The 23,476-nt window shown below is 29.8% G+C and overlaps 1 protein-coding gene across 1 annotated transcript in view; it reads right to left on the minus strand.

Moving 5' to 3' along the window:
* The window catches only part of LOC142328932 (influenza virus NS1A-binding protein homolog), a 184,077-nt gene extending 169,831 nt beyond the window's left edge, over window positions 1–14,246 (minus strand). Inside the window, exon 1 of the mRNA XM_075373109.1 lies at window positions 14,024–14,246. Within this exon, the coding sequence (XP_075229224.1) occupies window positions 14,024–14,045 (22 nt within the window). The 5' untranslated portion in view covers window positions 14,046–14,246. The remainder of the gene's footprint in view (window positions 1–14,023) is intronic.
* Window positions 14,247–23,476: the final 9,230 nt, after the last annotated feature.

Consider the following 23,476-nt stretch of genomic DNA (forward strand, 5'->3'; position numbering starts at 1 on the left):
AAAACACAACATAAAATTCAAAATATAATTATTCTATTGTTATAACAGAAAGCTAGACAAGACTAATAGAGCTAAGAACCGGTTCTAACTCGGTTTCATTTGCGCATTCATTAACATTCGACAAAAAAAATCCACTTGTATCTAAAGGTTTGGCAAATAAAAATACTAAACCCTTTAGTCCTACAAACGACATTCCCTTATTCCTCATAAGAACCGGCAGAGTAATGATCACGGTTACTCTCAGAAAAGTAGCAACTACAATTAGCACCAACGCTTTATTTGAGTCACAGATACACAAAATATGTCTATGGAAATATTTAAACCAACGAATTAATTATTTCTTTTTGTTAATAACCAAAAGACAAATAAAGTCTGAAGAAAAAGTAAATTACAGAGTGGATACGCTGAATCCACTCTGTAATGTACATTACAGTAAGAGAATTACTGTAATTTACGGTTGCAGTAAATTAAATGTTTTCAGTGTGTGTACAAACGGTACTATATGGGGATTATATGCAAGTAACCGAAACTGCCCGTTAGTATATTCGATTCGGTACTCACCATCTTTAAAAATAATGCAGAAAAAATTAATACAGAATGACTAAGATTCATCTTAATATTCCTCTCACGATCATGGAAATCCCTTACGTTCACTTTTCTTGGAACTTTCCTACCTTCTTTTATTAATACAAGGCTGACAACTTTAATCCAACTCAGCAACGAAAACGATTTAACTGCTAAATTCCTAAGTCCTCGGACTACCAGGGTGAACCCTTACTATCGTTTAAAAACAAAAGTAATCATGTCTTATTCTATGAAATGCAGTTTTCGTATCTGTATTTGCTTATGTTTTGGTTTCAAGTAGGTCGACTTCAATCTAAATTGGGTACTTTTAGCCTTAATTAGAGATATAAAAATTTAAAATACTTCAGCGTATTAGGCATTTCCAAATAATTTAGTCAACGCATTAAGTATGAATAAATTATAAAAAAGGAACAACCTTCAAAATAAGAAGTATTATTTTTTGGTGGGACATATTGATAACTTACACCATATTTAAGACAAGCTTCAACTTTGGTTGTATAAAGTATATAAAAGAACAATTTAGGTATAACCAGTGGATTTATGGTACTGATATTTGTTAATCATCTTTTATTGATTACCTTTTACTTAGGCGTGTCTAATAACCAGATTTTTGTATATAGACATTTGATAAAACATTTTAATTTAGATACAAGTTCAATAACCGAGTCTAATTAATGTCAAAGTTTTCGGTATTGTTTCTGCGATTTTTCTTTGTAAGTTACTATTCGATGTTTTCAAGCAAAACTTTGATAAGGATGAATCAAAATCGTAGCAATAAAATAATTCAGTTGATAATCAAACTCTTATTGTGGTTTGCCATGCATATTTCAAACATGATAAATGAGATACAGTTCTAGATATACACACTATTACACCGCAGATAAGAATTCAATTGCGTTTGTCTAAAACATATAGAACACCTTTTTCAAATCGGTTCTCTCATACACACCAAGAATATATAGTCTTGAGAGTTTTAGAAATGAGGTAAAAATTGCATTTCTTAAATTTTTCACCCTAAATTAGTTGCCCAAAAGGTACTACCAGCAAAAAAATGCCTTACCGCCGATATTAGCTAAATTTTAAGAAAAAGAGTACCGAAATAAGAATAATGAAAATAAAATATGACTTCAAGTAGAAGTAACATAAAAGGGACCCGGCCTCAAACAGAAATAATTAAATCAAGATAGATGGAGTAACGGATTCCTGCCAATTAAGAAAAAAGCAATAGAAAATATAATATTGGAAGAAATCCAGAAACGGACTAAAAGAAACCCATTTAGTAAAGTTAACAGGTCCATTTAACAATGATCCTTTGTAATAATGCTCACTGACACACCTAAACAGATGTTCCGTGAGAAGAGTTATCGGGCCCAAGTAAAGAATGCACGGGAAATTGAAAGGGCTCGGTCGATCGTTCCCATGCTCAACTGGGATCTGGTCCTGCAGATCAAGAGGGTAGGAGTATGAATACTCCAGCGAAGACCAGTTGACGGTCAGTCTGCGAGAGAGTGCTACGACGAGTTCTGCGAAAGTTCTAAGCGAGGAGTTATTATGCGAGTTTGAAGTGAGAGTATTCTACGAAAAGGTCAGTGAAGGAGCGAATTTCTAGTGCGTACTTCGACGCAATTAAGTTGACATCACATTTTAATTCCAATACATGAAAACAAGGTGGTTCGGTGAGTTATCGTTACACTATAAATGAAAGAGATAATGTACTAAATTGATTCATAAACTGTTAGGGTAGTTTATCTGTTAGAGCGTAGAGAGATGCTCGGCAACCTGAGACGTGAACACATGTTTTGCTCTGAAGATACCCTACCAATCCTATTACAAGGTGAGGCACAGTGGAAGACTGTGGAAAGATTTGTCAGGACGGTCATGAAGAAGCTGTGCATTTATATGAGGAGCCCCGTAGAGGAGAATTGGCACCGGAAGGTGCGGGGGCGAATAGGTTCTCGGCTGAGTGCCTAGGGGGTCCCCCGTACGTGTGGGGGTCGCCTGGTTGCGATGAGGCCGGGGACACTCTGCCAGTGAGTCTGATGGTGGCCACTGGTAAGTGGTGTCATTATTTGAGATTTCTGTCTTGACTGCTGTGGGGTGTGTATCGCGTGAGTTTTGTAGATGTTAGAAGCTTTGTCCTGTTTTTTGCAGGGTTCTTGTGTGATGTTGTCGGTGTTTGTATTTGACGTGCTGTATGTGTTGCTTTCAGTGGTGTTTGTGTGGTGTGACATTTGTTGGTTTGTTATGACTGTGTGCGAGGGCGATTCCCCCTTCTTCTCATGAAATGTTTTTATAAGCAAGTTTTATAATGTTTTATAAGGGGGGAAGCCAGGGGTGGAAGTTTACGCAAACCTCCATTGGTTATAACTGGCGGAACCTGTTAACGAGCCCGACACTGCTTAGGCGCCCGTAAATGGGGTTCCTCCACCTCTTAAAAAAAAAAAAGGTAGTTTATCTGTGAACAGCAAAATTATTTGCAGTAAAAGAGCTTTATACTTATCTATTGTACTATTGTTGTTAATAAAAGACTAATAGCTAAAAGTCTAAAGATTCTGTTACGTCTTCCTTCATACCACTGCAATTTTAACCCGATGGAATCGATTAAATAGGCACAAGTCATAGGCTACATTAGAAGTAATAACAAATTTTAGTTAAGCGAGGTAAAAAATTTAAGACAGAATCTGTTAACAAAGCAGATGCAAATGCTTGGAAAATTGGATTCAACATATAATTAAAGAAAAAGCATGGGAGGCGGATAGTTTGTATGAAAATGTTATTACGATACTCGTGATAAATTTGGGAAACGATAACAATTCAACAGACAACAGCTTATTGGATATTGAAGAAATACATTGGGGCAACAATTTTTTTCTGATTTCTTTAATAAAATTTTATTACACCGGTAATTTACTTTCTTAAAATTGTTATTTTTAAAGTAAATGATATTTTACCACTATTTTCTAATTTTTTTAATTACAATTTTTACTCTATTTTTTGTTAAAAGTAAAGAGAAGTGTTTTTCCTGGAATGGATTGCGCTAAATAAAATTAAAAAAGAATCATAGTGTTATGTTTCGGTTTGCTGCACGCTTTCATAAATTATTATAGTAGTAGGTATTATAACAGGATCTTGTACGTTACTGTAAAAAATTTGACCTACGTTCGAATACGAATAGGACAGTAGTACGATTAATAAAAATACAGTAATTATTGACATAAGGAAAATAATTACCTGATACTCGCATTAACAAAAAATGCAATAAGTACATAGAAATCTACATAGTTTATTTACGACACTAAATCACAAACGTCAGCAATATCATAATCGTATACTGTACAAAACTGCGTAGTTTAAAGTAATTAAATAACTGTATTTTTTACATTCGATATCTTTAATCTACGCTCATCATCAACTCCTGTTAAACTACTAACAATAATGCGTACTGCTAGACAAAACAGCACAAACCTATCAAATACTCGTACAACTGGAACGAGCGTACAACAATTTCCAAAAGAGAGAACTCGAAGCAACACTTTTTGTAACTCAAATATTACACATACGATATCATACAAATTCCATTACCTCGGTTAAAATTGGAAGATCGACATCGTAAGGTCTAATTACCATTGATTCTGAAAAATAGTAACCAATAAATCGTAGCAAGAGTTACGCCTAAAGCAACGCAAATTGGTTTTTTAATTGTCCAATTCATGACAACGTAAAGTATAGCAATACAACAAATAATAACAAATGCAATCAACATAATGCGGTGGCATACCTCAAATGATGTTGATTTTGGAACACAGTAGCAGATTTATTCAGTCGGATGCGTCAGAGCCAGTAACAGCAATCTCCATGCCTACTTCCAATTTAATTTTTCTTTCTTTTTCCTGTTTAGCCTCCGGTAACTACCGTTCATATAATACTTCAGAGGATGAATGAGGATGATATGTATGAGTGTAAATGAAGTGTAGTCTTGTACATTCTTAGTTCGACCATTCCTGAGATGTGTGGTTAATTGAAACCCAACCACCAAAGAACACCGGTATCCACGATCTAGTATTCAAATCCGTGTAAAAATAACTGGCTTAACTAGGACGCTGAAACTCTCCACTTCCAAATCAGCTGATTTGGGAAGACGCGTTCACCACTAGACCAACCCGGTGAGTCTCTCCAATGTAATTGGTCCATACCAACTGCACGCCTGATAAGTCCTGAGAGTTGCCTATTTCAAATCGGCAGCCAGATTTATTATTATTAACAGATTCAACTGCCCGCATCAATGAAGCGATTTTACACTTGCTTTACGAACATTTTATTCGCCGCTTCTATTATCTCTTAAACATGCTCGCCTTAATAGTATTATTTAGTTGAAAAATCAAAAATCAACTGTTTATCGTGAGGAACATTGAAGCTCTAACAATACAAAAATACGAGTACAACAATTATCAGTTTAACTAATTATATTTAGTTTACAATACACTTATATCTACGAACTAAATAATTTTTTATTTATTCATTTACTTCCAATCGCGGGCTTTATTTCTTTAATATATAACTACCGACTTCTGGAAAAATATAAATTCTACATTACTTTTATTTTCGAAAGCTCATAAGTAAAAACAATCATTATATTAAAAACATTTAAACAAACAAAATGGTAGTAATCGGTAAACCCATAATTTGACTCGGCAAAAGAAGTCGTTAAAATACAAATAAGCAAATCAATTTGTTTATTTTTTCAATGAGTTTAATAAAATAATGAATCGATTTGTTTGAAACATTTAAAACATCATCACAAAATTACTTATGACGCATTATACTAGTCGTTAAGGAAAAACCTGTCTTTAAAGAATTACATTTTAAGAACAGCTAGACGGAAAAAATGACTTTTATACAACGTTAAACCTTTCATTTCGATGTTATTCTTAAGTTCCAATTTATTTAAAGAAAACCTAGAAGAATTATTAAAATTTCGCATAAAAATCGCTCCCCAACTTTCGCCTGATTCTGTGTAGTAATGAAGTATTTTTAAGAACAAATTTTACTTCTATTTAAGTTTTTCCGACAGTCGATTTCAATGTGGCGCCCATTTTAAAATAAACTGCTACTTCAATTCTACGTATAGATAAGGATTTTTTCCACTGAATTCTTTAGAAAAACACTATTACGGTATACATAGCTTCAGTTAAGGACAGAAAAGAAAATAATAGATAGAATGTTCATAATATAACGTGAATCATTTTCAAACAACATTTTAACAGAAATCATTCCATCCGCATTGGCACGAAAAATTTAATTTTTTTAAACATACCTTTTCACTCTATAACATAATAATGGTTATTTTTTATTAGATACATTTTATTATTCGGCTAAGAAAACTAACTTACCGGTTAATCTTTAAAAATAACCGCTCTGAACAGATGTAGCTGAACTTGGAAAACAGTCAATAACCGGAAAACAGTTACGTTTTTTCAATTTTTGGGTCAATGCCCAAATTCACCACGAACCATCATCCCCTCGCCAAATTTTTCTTAATTTTTAGTTGTTATATAGTAAATTTATATATATATATCAAATTCTAATTGGATATAACACCTGCACAATAAACGACAAATATCATCTGCCAACCAATTAGCGATTATTTCGTAAAAAATCCCATAGCAAGATAGCAACGACACTCCCTGTATCTGTAGCAAATCAACATTCATAGTTAATACTGTAACTGATCTTATTCAGGACTGGTCTCATTATCATGAGTAAATCACAAACATGAATTATACATAAATTATACTTAGAATATTGCAGGAAGATTACCAGTGTTTTATATATGTTGAATTCGCTGCAATTAATTATTTCACTAATCGTTAAACATAGAAATATAAATGCTTATAACATCATCAACCGAAATTTTTTAATTAAACACATTAAACAAAGTATGACTTTCCTTTTTGTGCGACTAAGCAGGCAGAGACAATAATTTATAATTATAAATATGGCAACGGTTTAATAATATATAAATGAATCAAATTTGATTACTTCAAACATGGTAAGTGCAAGCAGCTTTGCTTAGCGATGTATTTTTACCTGCTATTTGTCTCGAGATACACACGTAATAGCAACAACGCTTCCAAATGTCAGTCGTTTCTAAAATAAATTCCAGTAATAGTCCCACACCTGGCTTTTACTGTCTTTTAAGGGTGAATTCTGCAATTGTATTTTTCAATTTTTTATTCTCCACTTTTAATCGTTAATATCTTTGCAACCGCTGGTTTATTCAAAGTTATGTTATTCAAAAAAAAAAAATGTTAAGCCTTTTATGACAAAGAAAATAACACCTTATTTATTCAAATCGGTTCATAAATAGCAAATTTATGGCAAAAATTCTTGAAGTGAGTCGCTAAAATAAAAATTGGTTTTCATTTCCTCTCGAATAAAATTAAATATTTCGACACGATCTCAACTGGAATAATTTTATTAATGTTAACAGAGTTTGAGAAACAGCGTAATTTATGACTCGTTTTTTTTTTAGATCCTGTACCACACTTTGTCCTGGGTTAAATGGCATTAATACCAGCCATTACTCAAAACGATGACTAGGGACCGGATTATATCCATTTGCATATTAAGCCCATTCTCACCGGTTACTGCATATTTTCCTTAAAATCTAGTGATTATGCGTATTTTCGGAATATTTACAATATTTTTCGGTAGGGTAACTACCAAAAAAATGAAGTCTGAATGACGTTGTAGCCGGCCAAACCTATTAGCCGCACGGTTCTTTCAGAGCACTTAGCAGCCGCACGTCTATTGTTTTGGTAGAATAATATTATTATTAGGCCAAGTAAAACAGAAACTCACGCGAGACAAGGACGGCGATACCGTTCTGCGTCGCGCATGCCTACTGCAGCACTCCCACTAGGCCATTAATTTACGCATTTTATTGTTGACGCGCTCATTGCACCAGTTTAGTTTTTTATTCGTCTAAGTGAAGTTCAATGTGTAGCGTGGCTCCCGAAAAAAAAGCGTCTCTTCGTGGATAGCTGGAATATTTACATACGACAGAAATGTTTTATATTGTCGAGTTTACGAGAAAAATATTTCGTGCACAAAAACGTTTTAAACAGACCAGCATGTCAAGACAAGTCTTCATATCGCAGGATAGCATTTCAGCTGAAGAAACTACCGACACTTGTGGCCGTTACATTGCGAATTTAATTGTCGGTGCATTAAAACTAGAACCCTCTTCTTCCTATTTGGTGGCCTGCAAACACCTTGAAAAGACAAATCATTCTACGATCTCCAGATTCGTGAATGAGGGTATTAAAAAAAATTTTCAGAATCTTCTGAAGATGAAAGACTGTTTATATTTCTCTTAGATGCTGATTCATGTGATGTGCTTTGCTCACGGAGTAGTACGTCGACTCGCTGAAGAAGTACGATCCACGTTTGGGAATGTAAATAAACTGGTTTTATCAACAAAGAAAAAAAAGTGTTTCTTAAGGCACCTGCTCGCAATAAGGCCTATAAAGAAAAACTGCCAAATGTGCTTTTTCTTGGCAACTCCCGAACCAGTGGCAACTCGGTGGGGAACGGTGATTGAAGCTGTGCTGTTTTACAATGAAAATTTCGAGGCCATCAAAGGTGTAGTAAACGACTTCGATAGTGCTGAGGCTATGGCAGTTTGTCAGTCCAAGGAATCAATTAACGATTCTGGTAAAAAAAAACAAAAAAAAACGTAGCTGTGATTAACACTTATTTTTCCCACATACCTGCGAGTATAAAAAGCTTGAAACTCAGTGTTTGGCGTTGACTGAATCCATTCAGTTAACGAATAAAATCCACAAAATGAACTCCGCATTGCCATAAGTATTCCCGTGTAGTCTTAAAGAAAATTTTCAAAACATTTTGAACAATAACCCAGGCTTTGAACCTTTGCGTCAAATTGATAGTTTTATTAATGGGACGGGTGAACGTTTGCCAGAAACAATAAGTGCGAACATAGCTCCCAAATTCAAATACTGCCCAGTTACCTCAGTGGATGTGGAGCGATCCTTTTCCATCTATAAAAATATTTTGATTGATCAAAGGCACAATCTTACTATCGAACTTTTGGAACAGTACTGATTGTTTACGATTATAAAAGTAATAAAACGTTAAATAATTGTTAATTATCGAATTTATCGATATGTTATTCAACTACTTACTAATTGTATGATGATTTTGAAATAAAAAACTAAAGATTACTATTTTTTTATTATTTAAAGTAGACAAAAATCAAATTACGTATATTTAGATTAAATGTTAGAAAATTATCGATGGCTCATAACCAAAGTGGCTTGGTTTTATTAATATAAAACCAAGTCACTTAGAGAAGAAACCACATTAATGAGAAAAATAATGGTGAATAGAAGAATTACTAAGAACGAAAGGTTATATAATATGGTAAAAATTCGCAGATTTATGAAAAAAGGCCAATAAAAAATTTTTTTTTTTAATTTCTTCAATATTAAAGATATATATTACAGAAATTATATATATATATATATATATATATATATATATATAATTTGTGTAACATATAATATAAAATATAATATTTATAATATAATTTATACAAATTATATATATTAAAAATACTAGTTATCTTCCGCCAATGCAGTAAAAAAAAAGACAAGATTTTTCATAAATACACGAATGCTAAGTCTAATCCCGTACTCGAAATCAAAACTTAAAAACGTGGGTTTTGTTTACGAACTGCACAATGTTTCAGTATCTTTAAGTTGGCAGCAGATCGATACACCTCCCCCTCCCACAACTAAAAGCTAAGCGGCAGGCCGCATCATTTCACAACATTGCTTCTGAACTTTTATTCTACAGCTTATAAATTATAACAAGAATTTTTTTTTTAATATTAACATTTTAAATCGGGAAAAAATAGATCTCAAAATTAAAGGAGGGGATACAATCCTACTGATCGTAAGCAAGGTCGTTAGAGGTCGCTGAAATTAGGGCAGACCCGCGCTTCACATTGAGGTCATCGGCCGCGTCACCGACACATCAGCCTCTTACGTTGACATTTAATTGATGATTATGACCATTGCACAAGGTGAAGGTAGGAAGATACATTCATTTGCAACCAGATTGAAGCAAAATGCAAGATTGCGACTATTAATTACATCAACACGAACATTTTTCTCTCTACGCTATAGAACAAAATATAAAATAAATTCATAAAAGATCAAGATATTTCATGAAAATATAAAATTACTTCAAAAAATGTTTTTACACAGAATTTCGAAAAAAGATGATGTAACTTTAAATGAAAAAACATACATTACCAAATAACTATCCATAAAAAATTTATCAACGATTAACATTATTAATATGACAATTTTCTTTGTCAGTATCGTTACTGTAGTTTGCAATTGGTAAAGCATAAATAAAATAAAAAATAATCTGTACTTTTTTCGTTTTATGCCACCCAAAAATACTTACCCGCATCAACTCAAAAATAATTTCGTTGAAAAAAAAAAAAACATTTTTACCTCCGCTCGCGAACCTCGACTTATTAACAGTAATATTTTGATTTAAATAATAAATAATTGCAATAATTATTGAATTTATTATTTAAATACTCAGAACATTACTGTGTTAATTAGTCAAGTTTAGCGAGCGTAGGTTAAGTTTGGTTAAATTATATTTGTAAAATAAATAAATATAAATGGTTAAATTGAATGGAGTTCACAACATGCTCACAACTTCATTTAGTGAAGAAAAATTATTTTTTTCAATTTAAAAAAACAATTTTTCAATTTTTTTGATTTAAAAATTTTTATATCTAAAATCAGGGAAATATAATGATTGTTCAGGGGGGATTTGGGGGGAGGCCCCCCCCGACTGTCACAATATACGGTCATAAATGTAAAATTATAATTTCACATTCCTATAATTTTTAAAAGAAAAATAGAAAATTTTTATTCAAAAATAAAAAAAACTTTTTTTACCTTTTTTGTTGCCTAAAAATTGTTTTTTTCAACATAATAATTTTTGAGTTGATTTGGGCAAGAATTTTTGGATAGCATACAACAAAAAAGTACCAAATAATAGATTCTAATTTGCAAGTTTCTTTTTAATATCTTTACCGTGTCTGTTACTACAAGATATTTAAACAAATCAAACATGCAACCGGTTGGTTTATACAGAATTTATTGGCTATGGAGAATAAATTTGTTGAATACATTTTTATGTCTCCTTAAACCCATAAACAAAGAAAAAACCCAACAGTTAAATATACAGTAGAAAATATATCACAATTGAAAAAAGACGAAATGACATGGGAAGGGAATAAAACAAACTGTTCAATAAGATACATCAAAAATGTCTCTATACTTGTACCTGTATATCTTTCTGTTACAATCAACAGATGTCCCATATCATTCGTGGCTAAATGATTTGACTAATACCGGTTGATCTAAACAATACCGGTTTCATATGTAATGAATATACAGATAAGTACATAATCATGCACCTTATAGGTGTGTCATACTCTATCCGTATCAAACCCATTCACACTCTTTATTTTTTATTGCAAGCAATGACACGGTCATTCTATCAATCCATATTTTTCTTATTCATCTAACCATAATTAATATGAGCCATATCATTAATTGCAAAATCCTAACCGTAAATAATATCAACTTGTCAATTATAAGTTGTAACCATTACATCATATTCATGATCCATTATGATACAGATTCAAGTGTGGCGACTTAGGAGGTAGTGTTGTACAACATATTAATAAATATGGCCCCGCATATTACAAAAAATCAAAATCCTGTAACATTTATTGGGATACATACATTTATTTATTTTCTTTTAGCAACAACATAATATTAACCAGTTATACTCAGCCAGAGGAAATTAATTCTACACAATGTTTACAGTGCCAATCCTGAACCACATTTAAATCATATACCTTTCAGATGAAGGACAAATATGCCAATCCTCCAAGTACTAACCGCGCCCAACGTTGCTTAACTATGGTGATCAGATGAGAACCGGTGTGTATTCAACGTGGTATGGCCATTGGCGCCAATCCTCCACCACATCTAACAATCACTTATATCATAAGTAAAGAAAGAGAAAAATATCTGATAAAATATTTTTTCTTTTTTTATAAACATCTAGCCTACTTTACAAGAGATTACATCATTTTTTCTAAAGAAAAAATTTATTATAATAAGAAACTATTGTAAAAAGGATATTACTTTCCAATGCGATTATACTTTTGAGTATCTAGAGCAATGTGTGAAGGAGACACTATGTATAAGAGAAAAGTGGAATGTAAAAAATTACATTCATAAAATTAAAAATAAGGAACTGAACAAAACTGCTAATCAGTCACCCTAGTAACAGTACTAACATTTCAGCACATTATATGTACTAACTACATGACTATTAAATAAAACACAAAACAAATTGAAAGAAAAATAAAATACATTTCACTATATTTTATTACAATACAATAAAAATAATAAGTCCGGCACAGAAAATATCATCAATATGAAAAAATATCAAAATATATTTTGAAATAAAGATATCAGAAAATATCAAAAAATATGACAATAAGACTCATGCAAAACACAAATAACATATTCACAGAAAAGTGAAGTAGTACTACCAGAATTACAAAATTTACTAGGAAGACTTATTATTATTAGTATTACTAGCTGGTATTATTAGTCCACAGATTGCACACTTTCTTATGTACATGATATACAAAAAATTTAAATTTGTATAAGTTGGTAAATTGTGTCAACATATTTTTAAATATATACATTAATTATTTTACACTATGAAAACCAAATATTATAATGTACATTTCATCATCCTTTTTCTTAACACTAATAATTTCCAACCATTTAAAAGAAAAACATCAAAGGTCATCAACTTGGTTAGAATTAATGATAATTCAATCAGAGTATAATACTATTCCTCAGTTTTTGTAATGTACATCGTTCAGAATGTTGGTAATTAAAAACTGTCATATACAGCAAAAAAATATATTTTCATACTATTTAACTAGTTGTTTGGTAACTTTGTTAAAATGCTGGAACCAGATAATGAAGCAGGCAAATTAAAAAGACACTTAAAAGTAATGTCATCTTTATATTTTATAAACAGGAAAGTCAAACAATAAACTACAACTAGGTAATTTCACAAATAGCACAATTAATTTTTAATTTCAGAGTTGATTGGTTATTTATTACAAGTATAACTATGCATAATTGATTAACAATCTGTCATAGTGATTTTATTACAAGTACAAAAGAAAGTAAATAATTAGATTCTGAAGGAACCAATGGAGCAGAAAAACTAGGTAACGATATATATCCAGAATCTGATTAGGTATTTCATTTTCCAAGATGTTTTAACAGAATTAACTAATATATTCAGAACAAAGGATAAGTCCACACAATCACTTAATTCATTTATATCCTTATTGGAATATGATAAAACATATATTTATACAAAAAAATTATTTGTTTTATTGCTAAGTGAAATTTTAAAAGTTTCAAAAAACTTTTCATAAACATAATTTTAAATTTTAATTTCTTCAATCAGCAATAGCTGTTAATTTACCTTGACTACATTTATTTTCATACTTCACCGATTAATATTTAGGCTAAGTTTTTCCTTTTTTTAATTTAAATAATACTTACTTTAAAAAATGTACAAAACATAGTAACAAAAAATTCTTACAACTTGTTTATGGAGGACTTTAATTTCAACATTTATTTCTTTATTACCTTAAATAATATTTTCTTAAGTTTTACAAAATTAGATAACAATTAACTACAAGGAAGAAAAATTGACCATACAAACAGCTTCCGATTTGTTTGCAATTTTAAGAAGCAATGCTTTAGCTGCAAGGTCAACAATTGCTTTACAAAAATTAAAAATTCTCCGACTCAAACAATGAACGTTATTACCAATATTATTAAATTTGAATGAAAACAGAATTCATAAACATTTTACTAAGAATACCGAAATACAAGAAATTTAACTTTTTTAAAAACAGCTTACGCAAATATCGTGCCACTTGGTTTTTTCTGAACATTCGGAAATCAATTACCGGTAATTAATAACCGAATAGGTATTGTTGGAATAAGTTTTAAAAGAAATATTAATCCCAAACAAAAAAATAATCGTAAATTAAATTTACCCGTAAATACAACATACCATAAGTAATAGAACGCTGAAAACCCGCATGGTTTTTTTTTAACTTACGCTATTCTTTCAGTTATAACAAGATGTAAAAATTTAGATTAAATGTAAAAATTTAATATTTGACTAAATAAGAAGTAATAAAGCACACGCAACAGCACACAATATACCATTGTCAAACATTTAATACATAAATACAAATGCTTACCATTTTCTGGTGAGCTTGCCATGTTGTTAGTCTGACACGTTAATAATTAGAGAACACGAAGAAAAATAGCAATGTATAAATCTATAATATACAGTAACAGTCTAGCACTGTTTAATTCCAATCTATTTCAAATATTATCCATCATATATCTGACACAATTGCAAGGCAGAAAGGACACAAAAACGTAAACACAAACCATCGCACTCTCTCTACACGAATGTTTGAGAATCAATGATGCCAACAATACAGCTCAAAACGAATCTAGTTTTCCATTAAATATCCCTTTAAATCGTTAACATTGTATAACATTACATAAAAATGCGTCTTATCAAAAATCTAACTTTGAAAAAGATCTCAGTAAGGTAATTCGTGAAATATTATTATGGAAGCACAGTAGATAAAAAATATGAATGTTAAATGATTAAAGAATACAAACAAGAAATGATCACTACTTGTTGATTATAGGTAAGACGTCACCTTGGTAGCGTGAAACGAGTAATTTACTTCATTCATAATATCGAACCGATCCTCTTTTCTAAGTACCTCTAAGAAAAATCTAGATCGCGTATTTTAAACTGGTATCACAATGTTAACTGGTGTTTTTGCTTAAAATTAAGTTCATAATGAACGAAATAGAAGTGGGAATATCTTAGATGAGAATAAATCAGTGTAATGTTCTGCCATTAAATTCCATATCGAAAAAAGGTAAAAAGTATCAGCAAATACAATTGTCGGAAAATTAATTTCAAAAGCAGATATCATATCTCACCTTTGGGGCGTGTCAAGGTGTTTTTTTCCGTTTCTACAGTAACAAATTAGTTCTCGTCATTACTTTTTTTCAATGAACTTCTCACCCATTCACGTCCCCCAGATGCTACGGTGTTACGCACGAAATACAAGCTGGTTATCATTAATTAACGACCAGTCAGAAATTACTTGTACTGATTTGTGAAGTATTATTGGAATATCAGAGACAAAATACTAAGCTCAGCTTCATTTTTAATATTATATATTTTATTGAAGAACTATTAGTGAATAATAAAAATCAAGTTTATATTAATCATCTGCATAGATAATAAAATACTGATATGATAAATAAATTCTTTATTCTGATAGGTACATAATAATACAGACTAGTATGTACATATTATATATAATACATAGATCAATATTACATAATTACAATATTACTATAAGATAAAAATTAGATGTCATTGAAGCCATATGAGTTATTTAAATTCAGACAGGTGAAATAATGTTAAGGTGAACACATTAAATATAAAAATTAACAATTTAGAAGGTGCTATTGAAAATTATTCTAAGCACATATTTATATACACATTGAATGGAATGCAGTCAGGTCAGGTTTCTTTTTTAGTGTTATTTAAAAAGTTTTCACAGAGAAGTATTGTTTTTTTTAAAGGAAATTTATTAAAATTGGGCAATTTATTAAAATTGCCAGAGGAAGAAGAGTAAGTCACATTCTGTTATATATTGAGCTATATGAAAATAGTTACTTTGTCTGGTTAGGTAAAAGTGCTTCTTGTTATTTAGCAATGATTGTACTTTTATAAATAAAACACAAGTACTAATGATCCAGTAGTAATACAGAATTCATTAGAGATAAATACTTTCATAGATATACAAATGGCTACTAAACATATCATTCAATGTAATTTCAATATAGGGGGTCGTGAGACAAAAAAAAAAGCTGAAGAAGGGATTGTTGGCAAAGCCATGAAAAAGTAGGAGAAACATTACTCCTACCTTTTCCAAACAGGCAGTCAGCCCTTTCTCACACACTTGAAGAACTTTACAGCAGAGGTATGTGTACTGCAAATTTGATAACAGTCTGTGTTAATAATTATAACCATTGTTAAAGATAAGAAAGTTTTCCTAAAAATATTTATGTGGTTCTGCAGTTGTAAAACCTAGAGAGTAGGAAAATTATTATACAGGAGAAAGGAATGCAGGGCATATTGCCTTGCAATATGGTATTGGATGATAATTAAAATTTATTTATTCTTAACAATTATAATCTGCTTGCCTAATTACAGTTACTATTTTTTGATAAAAATTAGAAATTGGAACATTTCAGTGGTAATGTATGAACAGGACTAAAGCCTGACCCAGATTTGAACCCAGAACCTCTCAGATGAAAGTGAGTATTGCCACCTAGCCATGGAGGTTCACTTGATAAAAAAAATTAGGTGGGCTGATAATATATGAAATGATCATGCTATAATCATTGTTGTTAAATTACTAGACTATTTTTATCAAATTTATTTCTTTGTGCACTTTAAGTTATCTAGTTGTGTTGAGTTCCAGTTGACCTGAGACTGTACAAGAGTACACTTCATTTACATTCATACATATCATGCTCTTTCATCCTCTGAAGTAATACCTTATGGTGGTTCTGGAGGCTAAACAGAAAAGAGAGAGTTGTGCTGAGTTCACGACTTCATTTGCAAATACAAATTCTATAAACACTAAATTTGACAAAAAATAGACTTATGAAACAAACACAATACAGATCAAGAACACTATTTGACCACAGAATAAATGGTTTTCTTAGTTATATAAAGATGAGTACCATCAACAAATGTGTCATCTGCAACACCACAGAGGATGGGAATGAATTTAAGATTATAAATTTTTTAAAGGTATTTTTTAGAGTGAGTTATATTAGTATAGTGTTTGCAGTATCTTTCACACCTTCACTTGGTATTAAATTCTAGATCTATTATATTAAAATCTATTCTTTTCATTGTTTGACATTTTATTTGAAATTGTATTTTATATTTTGAAATATGTTATGAACATACATTTAAGTTTTGCTGCCCAGTACTGAAATGATGTAATCTTTAAAACATAGCATTTTCCTTTGTTCTAATGTCATTATTACCAACTGTTATGCTGTATTTTTATTGTGTTTTTAATTAAATTGTCATCTTCAAATGTGATCTGATGGTTTATGATTCTATATTTTTGTTTATATTTATAAATGTAATATTTCTCAAGTATATTATTTTTTATCATTGTAATAAATCTCCAAAAATCTCTCATATTTTTTGCAATTCGTAATACAATGTGTGCATTTTAATAGATTGTCAGCTACATTAGAAATACCTCTTTTGTTGTTTTTTATGCTGTAATGTTCTGTAAATCTTTTTTTAGATGATCTATTGGTTTTACCAATATAAATATTGTAACATTTGTTGCATTTAATTTTGTATATTCCTCTTAATTCTTCTTTTTTATTTTTATTATTGTTATTTTTTTAAATATTCTATAACGTGATTGTTTGGTTTATATAATTTTTATATTTATTTTTATCATGTACGTTAATAATTTTTTCTGTTATCTTATTTATGCATATTTTAGTATAATTATCTTGGTATTTTTTATTCAGGTTTTTATAAATTCTTTCTCTAGTTTCATCATCAAAACAATTAAATATTGCTATTTGATTTATTTCATATATTTCTTTTTTGAGTTTATTTTATTTATTTTTTTCTTTACAATAAATATCTAAATATCATGTTTATAAATGTATTAATCTTTTGTGGCAATAAGTGGTTAGAATTTAAATATATTGAAATATTTGTAGTGAGTTTTCTATAAACTGATGTTTCTATTATATTCTTTATGTTTACTTCTATTTCAATATCTAAAAAATGTATTTTTTTGTTATTTTCTGTTTCAGATGCAAATTTAAAATTCTTATTATAATAGTTAAGTTTATTTAAAATGAACAAATGTTCATTATTTATAGTTGGGTTATATATGATTAAAATGCCATCTACATATCTTATCCACAATAACATTTGGTGTGTAATATGCCATGAACTATTTTATTATCAAAATCTTGTATAAATATCTCAGACATAATGGCAGATATAGGTGATTCCATTGGTAAGCCTTCTGATTGTAAACAGGCCTGTGCCAAGCATAATGGGCGCCATCATTTTAAATGTCTAATAAGCACCTTATGCAAAGGTGATATTAGGCTTATGGTTAACACTTGAAATGAAGATTTATTGACATAAAAATAATATGAGAAATAAAAACAAAATAACATTTTACCTTTAATTTTTTAAAATGTGTAAACATTTTGTGCTTTGTTAAAACCTACACTCAAACACATTTATTGAAGAATTATACATATATTTATTTATATTATAAAAAAATAACATTGCAAGCGAAGCAAAATAATATACTAAACACGTACAATACTAAATGTACTGCTTAATACTATCATCTTACAACTAGAAACAAATTAATTTACATGTGTAATATGTTAAATATTTGAAAAATACATAGCTAAAGAGAAGTATGTAGAAATGTGGGTAAGTAAATAATATTTATTTTAATTATTTATTAACTTTAAATTATATTAACACATTAAATCTATTTTCACATAAACTGTATTTGGTCACGGTAACAAAGCATATAACAAACAAATAAACTGAAACAATTCTAAACAAAATAATTTCTACATTTGGTAGGGGTTAAATTATAGAAATTGAACTTTTGGAGCTTTGTTTTTAGTAAATTGATTTATAATTAAATCTTTATCTAATCTTTGTAAAATATCACTTTCAATAGAAATAATTGCAAGATTTGTCAATCTCTCTTGACTCACAGTAGATCTGAGGTAATTTTTAATTATTTTCAGTTTTGAAAATGATCTCTCTGCTGTAGCTACTGACACTGGAATTGTTAATAATGTATAAAGCAATAAAAATGTTAGGAAAGGAACGAGTTAAATTGTTGATAATGATATAGCTTAGAGTTTTAACCAGCAATGCTACATTTTCTCCAAAGTTTTGCAAAAACTGTAATTCATGCTTGTTCTATATTATTTATGTTGTTGATTTTTATCAGTTATGCTTCTTCCAGTTTTTGATATAAATTGAGCTAATCTTGTTCAGAATATTTATTGAAGTCAGAAATATTCCACAAAAATTAAAAAACTTCTGAATGAGAAGATAGGAGATCAAACCTTTCACTTAAAAATGATATCGCAACTTCTAACATTCCAAAAAAAAACAATCTACTTTAAAGTTCACTTTCAGTATAGGCTGGTCTTCACTTTTGTAAGAAAATTGTTTTTTGATTTCTCAAGGTCTTAATGTTTTTTCTTAGATTTTAAAACTTATATCAACTTCTAAAGAAGATGCTAGTTCTTTACTATCTGTGAGCATATCATTGAAACCTTTACAGATCTACATTCTTTCAGAAAGCAGATTAATTTATTTAAACTTTCAGAAGCCTGAGAAATATTAAAAATCTTGAAGAATATTGCTAATATTAACTTTGTTTAATATTTTATACCATAAAACTATATATATAAAATTAAATTAAAAAATTTTTTTCCCTAAAGATGTGGCCTGATTTTTTGTGGTTATCAAACTTTTTTTCGGTTATTTCATACAGGGCACCTCTCAAAAACCTCTCCTAATTGAAATGTTAACAGGGTTATTGCATCTATCTGGCTTGACCACCTTCTATCTGATAAAGATTTTAAGGCAAAATTTGAAACATGCCTTTTTAAAACAGACCAATGATTAGTTGAAACAGAAAAGAATTTGTAAAGCTCTTGAACAGTCAAAACAAATTTTGTACTAAATAAATTGTTTACACAGGGTTAAAACTGTGATTGCAACAGGGCACAAAAATGCTCTAGGGTTGATAACCAAATTTCTTTTTTGCACACTGCTATGTTTGAACCATTGTCATATCCTTGGTTGTGCAAATTACTAATATCTAAACCCCTCCAAAATCTTTAATAAGAATGTTGTTAGTTCTTCAACGGTCATATCTATAGCAAGACAAAATACTAAAAATCTTTCTTCAATACTCACTTTTGTATTTTCTAAACTAAGATACCTCATACAAACTGATATCTGTTCTTGATAGCTGGGATCAGGGGTGCAATCAAGTAAAATAGAAAATTATTTTGCCTGTTTGATCTTATTTAAAATAATTTCTTTTATATTATTCCCTAATAACCTAATTGTTTCATTTTGAATTTTATCTCAAAGTTAATGAAGAATAATTTTTTGAGCTTCATTTCTATAAATATGTAAACATTATAGGGTCAAATCTTGTGATCATTTCTAAACACTTTAAAAAATTACCACTATTTTGTTTGAATAATTTGCTACTGGAACCACAAAAGGCTAAATTTTGTTCAGCTAAAAACTGAATGGCATAAATAATGCTTTGAATAACAGCGTGTCAATGTTTCTCTTTATAATAAATTTTGAAATTTTTAAGGATTACTTTGAAAAAGTAATCCTTTAATCAGGCATCTTGCTTAAGTATAAAAATCCATTATTTTTTTCCTTTTTTTTTTATTGTATCATTTTTTTACAGTTTTTTTTGCAATTTTTTTGCAATTTTTTATTTTTGAGTTTAATTTTTCAACAAAACTTAAACTCATTTAAAAATTAAAGCTGCCCCTAACATTACCCCAATTTAATACAAAAAAAAAAAACAATGGTTCATAATAGATAGAAATAAACTTAAAAGCTAACAATTTAAAGCATCAAAACCAGAAGATAAAGCTACCCCTAACATTACCCCAATTTAATAAAAAAAAAACAATGGTTCATAATAGATGGAAATAAACTTAAAAAAATTAATGGAATATATCTAATTTTAATTTAAAAGATGCCATATTATAATAATAAATTTGTTTTTAAGAAACCAAATATAAATACTTAAATAAAACATTATCTTATTAAACTGAAACTTAAAATAAAAGTTAAACCATGAGTTTTTTTTTTTTTTAATAATATGTATTTTTAAATATACTTATTCTAATATAATATCTTCCTTAGGTTGTTTAAACTTTAAAATATATTTCAATGTATTAAAATTATTTTAAATAAAACCTGTTTAATTTAATTAAAAGTGGAATTAAATAAAATCCTTATCGACTAACTATTTAATTAAAATTAAAATTTATTTTAATTAAACATCTAATTGATGCATTTAATTAAATAATTTATTTTAGATGATTATCTTTACAAAAACTATTTTACATTAAAATAAAAATCTATTTTAAATTAAAATTTTTAATTAAATATAGAAGGGTATATGTTATATAATAAATTGTTTAATTTATATAACACTTATAAATTAAAACTTTAATAAGATTTAATATTAAAGGGAGAAATAGCTATATTTAAATAAATATATTACTATATATAATAAATATATTATAGTATAACTATCTTTTTTCTTTTTCGTAATATAATAATTAATCAATTGAATGATATAATATAAATATCTTATAACAAAAAAATTTTTGTTGAAAAATTAAACTCAAATAAAGATAAAGTCAACAGTTTTATCTTTTCGTAATCGTTCTAAGAAATTGGACCAAAGATATAGATTACAGAAATGCATTTTTCTTTTTTTGCGAAAAAAAAGAAAAATTTTTAAGTGTTCACTTTAGTGGTTCCAATTATTAAATCCAGAACTACTCAATGTTATATGGCTAAAATTGTTAAAAATTTTGCAACGAAAACAATAAACAGAATTTTTTTTAACAGAATAAAGTAACCAATCCCTTTTGACTCTTTCATTGTTTGGCAAGATCCGACAAAAGTATATTTTAGAAAATTTACGTCAATTTTTGTCTTTTGGGTAATTGAAATTGGAAACCAGGTTTTGATAATATCTGGGACCATTTTCTATTAAGGTTTGTACTTGGGATGGTAATAATGGACTTAGCCATAAATCGGGATCATCAGGGATTTGCAAATATGCACCTACGGCAGCAATTGTAGATTTTACCATTATTTCTTCAGATGTTCCAGTGGCTTAATTTTTGTTCAAACCGGCAGATGTTTAACCAGGTAATTCTAGATCAAAACAGTTTCTAACTCTTTCTCATTGCTAGGTTCCTTTGGTAATAACAATGGTAACAAAGGCATTGATGGACAATTAGTACTGGACAATTAGTGTTAGCTTGGGTATTCTCTGGTTTTCGGAAAACTGAGTAATTTTTAAATTACGGTTTATTAAGTTTTCCTCTCGCTTTCTAATCTTAAGTAAATTCTGATACCCAGACAGTTTCTTCTGTTTTTCTTCCGACATCTGGGAAAAAATGAAAACAGAAAAAGTGAAAGTAAAAATGAAAAAGGTAGAAAATAAAACTATTATAAGAACTATTGTGTAAAATACTTTTTCTTAAAAACACTCAGAAAGTCACTGTTTTATAAATTTTACTTTACCTCTGAAACACTTGTTATATCTTAAACCGGTACTGTGAAAAAATATAAACTATTTGACCTATACCAAATTGTTCAAGGAGGTGGTGGTACTCTCTTCTTTTGTTTTTTAAAATAAGTAATTCAAATTTAAAGGATGTATTGAAGAGAATGAACTAATGAAGTATTTTTCACTAGTTTTCTGTCTGGCCAAAAAGCGGGAAATGGCAAATTTTTAATTTTAGAACACCTTGTATATTTTTACTTCATTTCAAATATCAAAGTTATTTTGAGCTCAGTGGTACTCCATAAATGTCAATATTTTCTAGAAAAAGAAAATATTTTTAGCATATCAAAGTCCATGCCACTCTAAATTAAGCTATAATAATTAATCAAATATTTATGTCTGTCAAATCATGACATCTCAATTTCCCCCTCCCTGAGGGGAAGAAATCCCTCCAAGTAGCCTATCTGTTTGCTACACCACCCCCTCCCTTACTAGCCATGATTGACTTAACTGCAGGACATCTTTTTGCCATCAAACTGATCACATACCACAGTGTTCAGTCTGACCTTGTGAGATGCCACCAATTCAGATGCCCTGAGGGACATCTACATTGGTAATTACCGCCCTAGTCAAGTTTGCCTTCAAAGAAGACATAAGACACCCAATACTACCTTGTAGCCCTCAAGAACTAAGCTAAAAATTTACATGCAGAAGATCGAAGACCCTGCGCCTATCAGTACAAAACTATCACCACCCATAACCATAAGTACCCACATTACAATGATTGCAACAAGTTATGCCACGACAGCATATCAAATCCAGCCAAATATAATTGCCACAACAGCATATCATTAAGTTAGTGATTGGAATGCTACCAACGTGAAAAGAACAAATGTCCCAGAAGACCTCAGGTCTGGTATAACCTCTAGTCTCCCACTTCAGCTCCAACTTTGAGAACCACTTGGATTTTGTATCTAGGTTGATCGCAACCAACATTTAAACTTATTAGCCCCAGTAATAAGTGTGCACTCCAATTCGACCATTCGCCATGCTAAGTCAGTAAATCACACCCGGGAAAGCGAATCGCCCTTCCAGGCATGATCTTCTTTGAAACTTGAACTAATCTAACTCAGGCACGGTGCCTAGCATGCCTACCTCTGGCCAATTCAACTGCTTGGGCAAGCCCTTGCCACCCAAGATTCTAACCAGGACAAATTACCC

Source organism: Lycorma delicatula, chromosome 1, assembly GCF_047948215.1.
Source record: "Lycorma delicatula isolate Av1 chromosome 1, ASM4794821v1, whole genome shotgun sequence".
Classification (NCBI taxonomy): domain Eukaryota; kingdom Metazoa; phylum Arthropoda; class Insecta; order Hemiptera; family Fulgoridae; genus Lycorma; species Lycorma delicatula.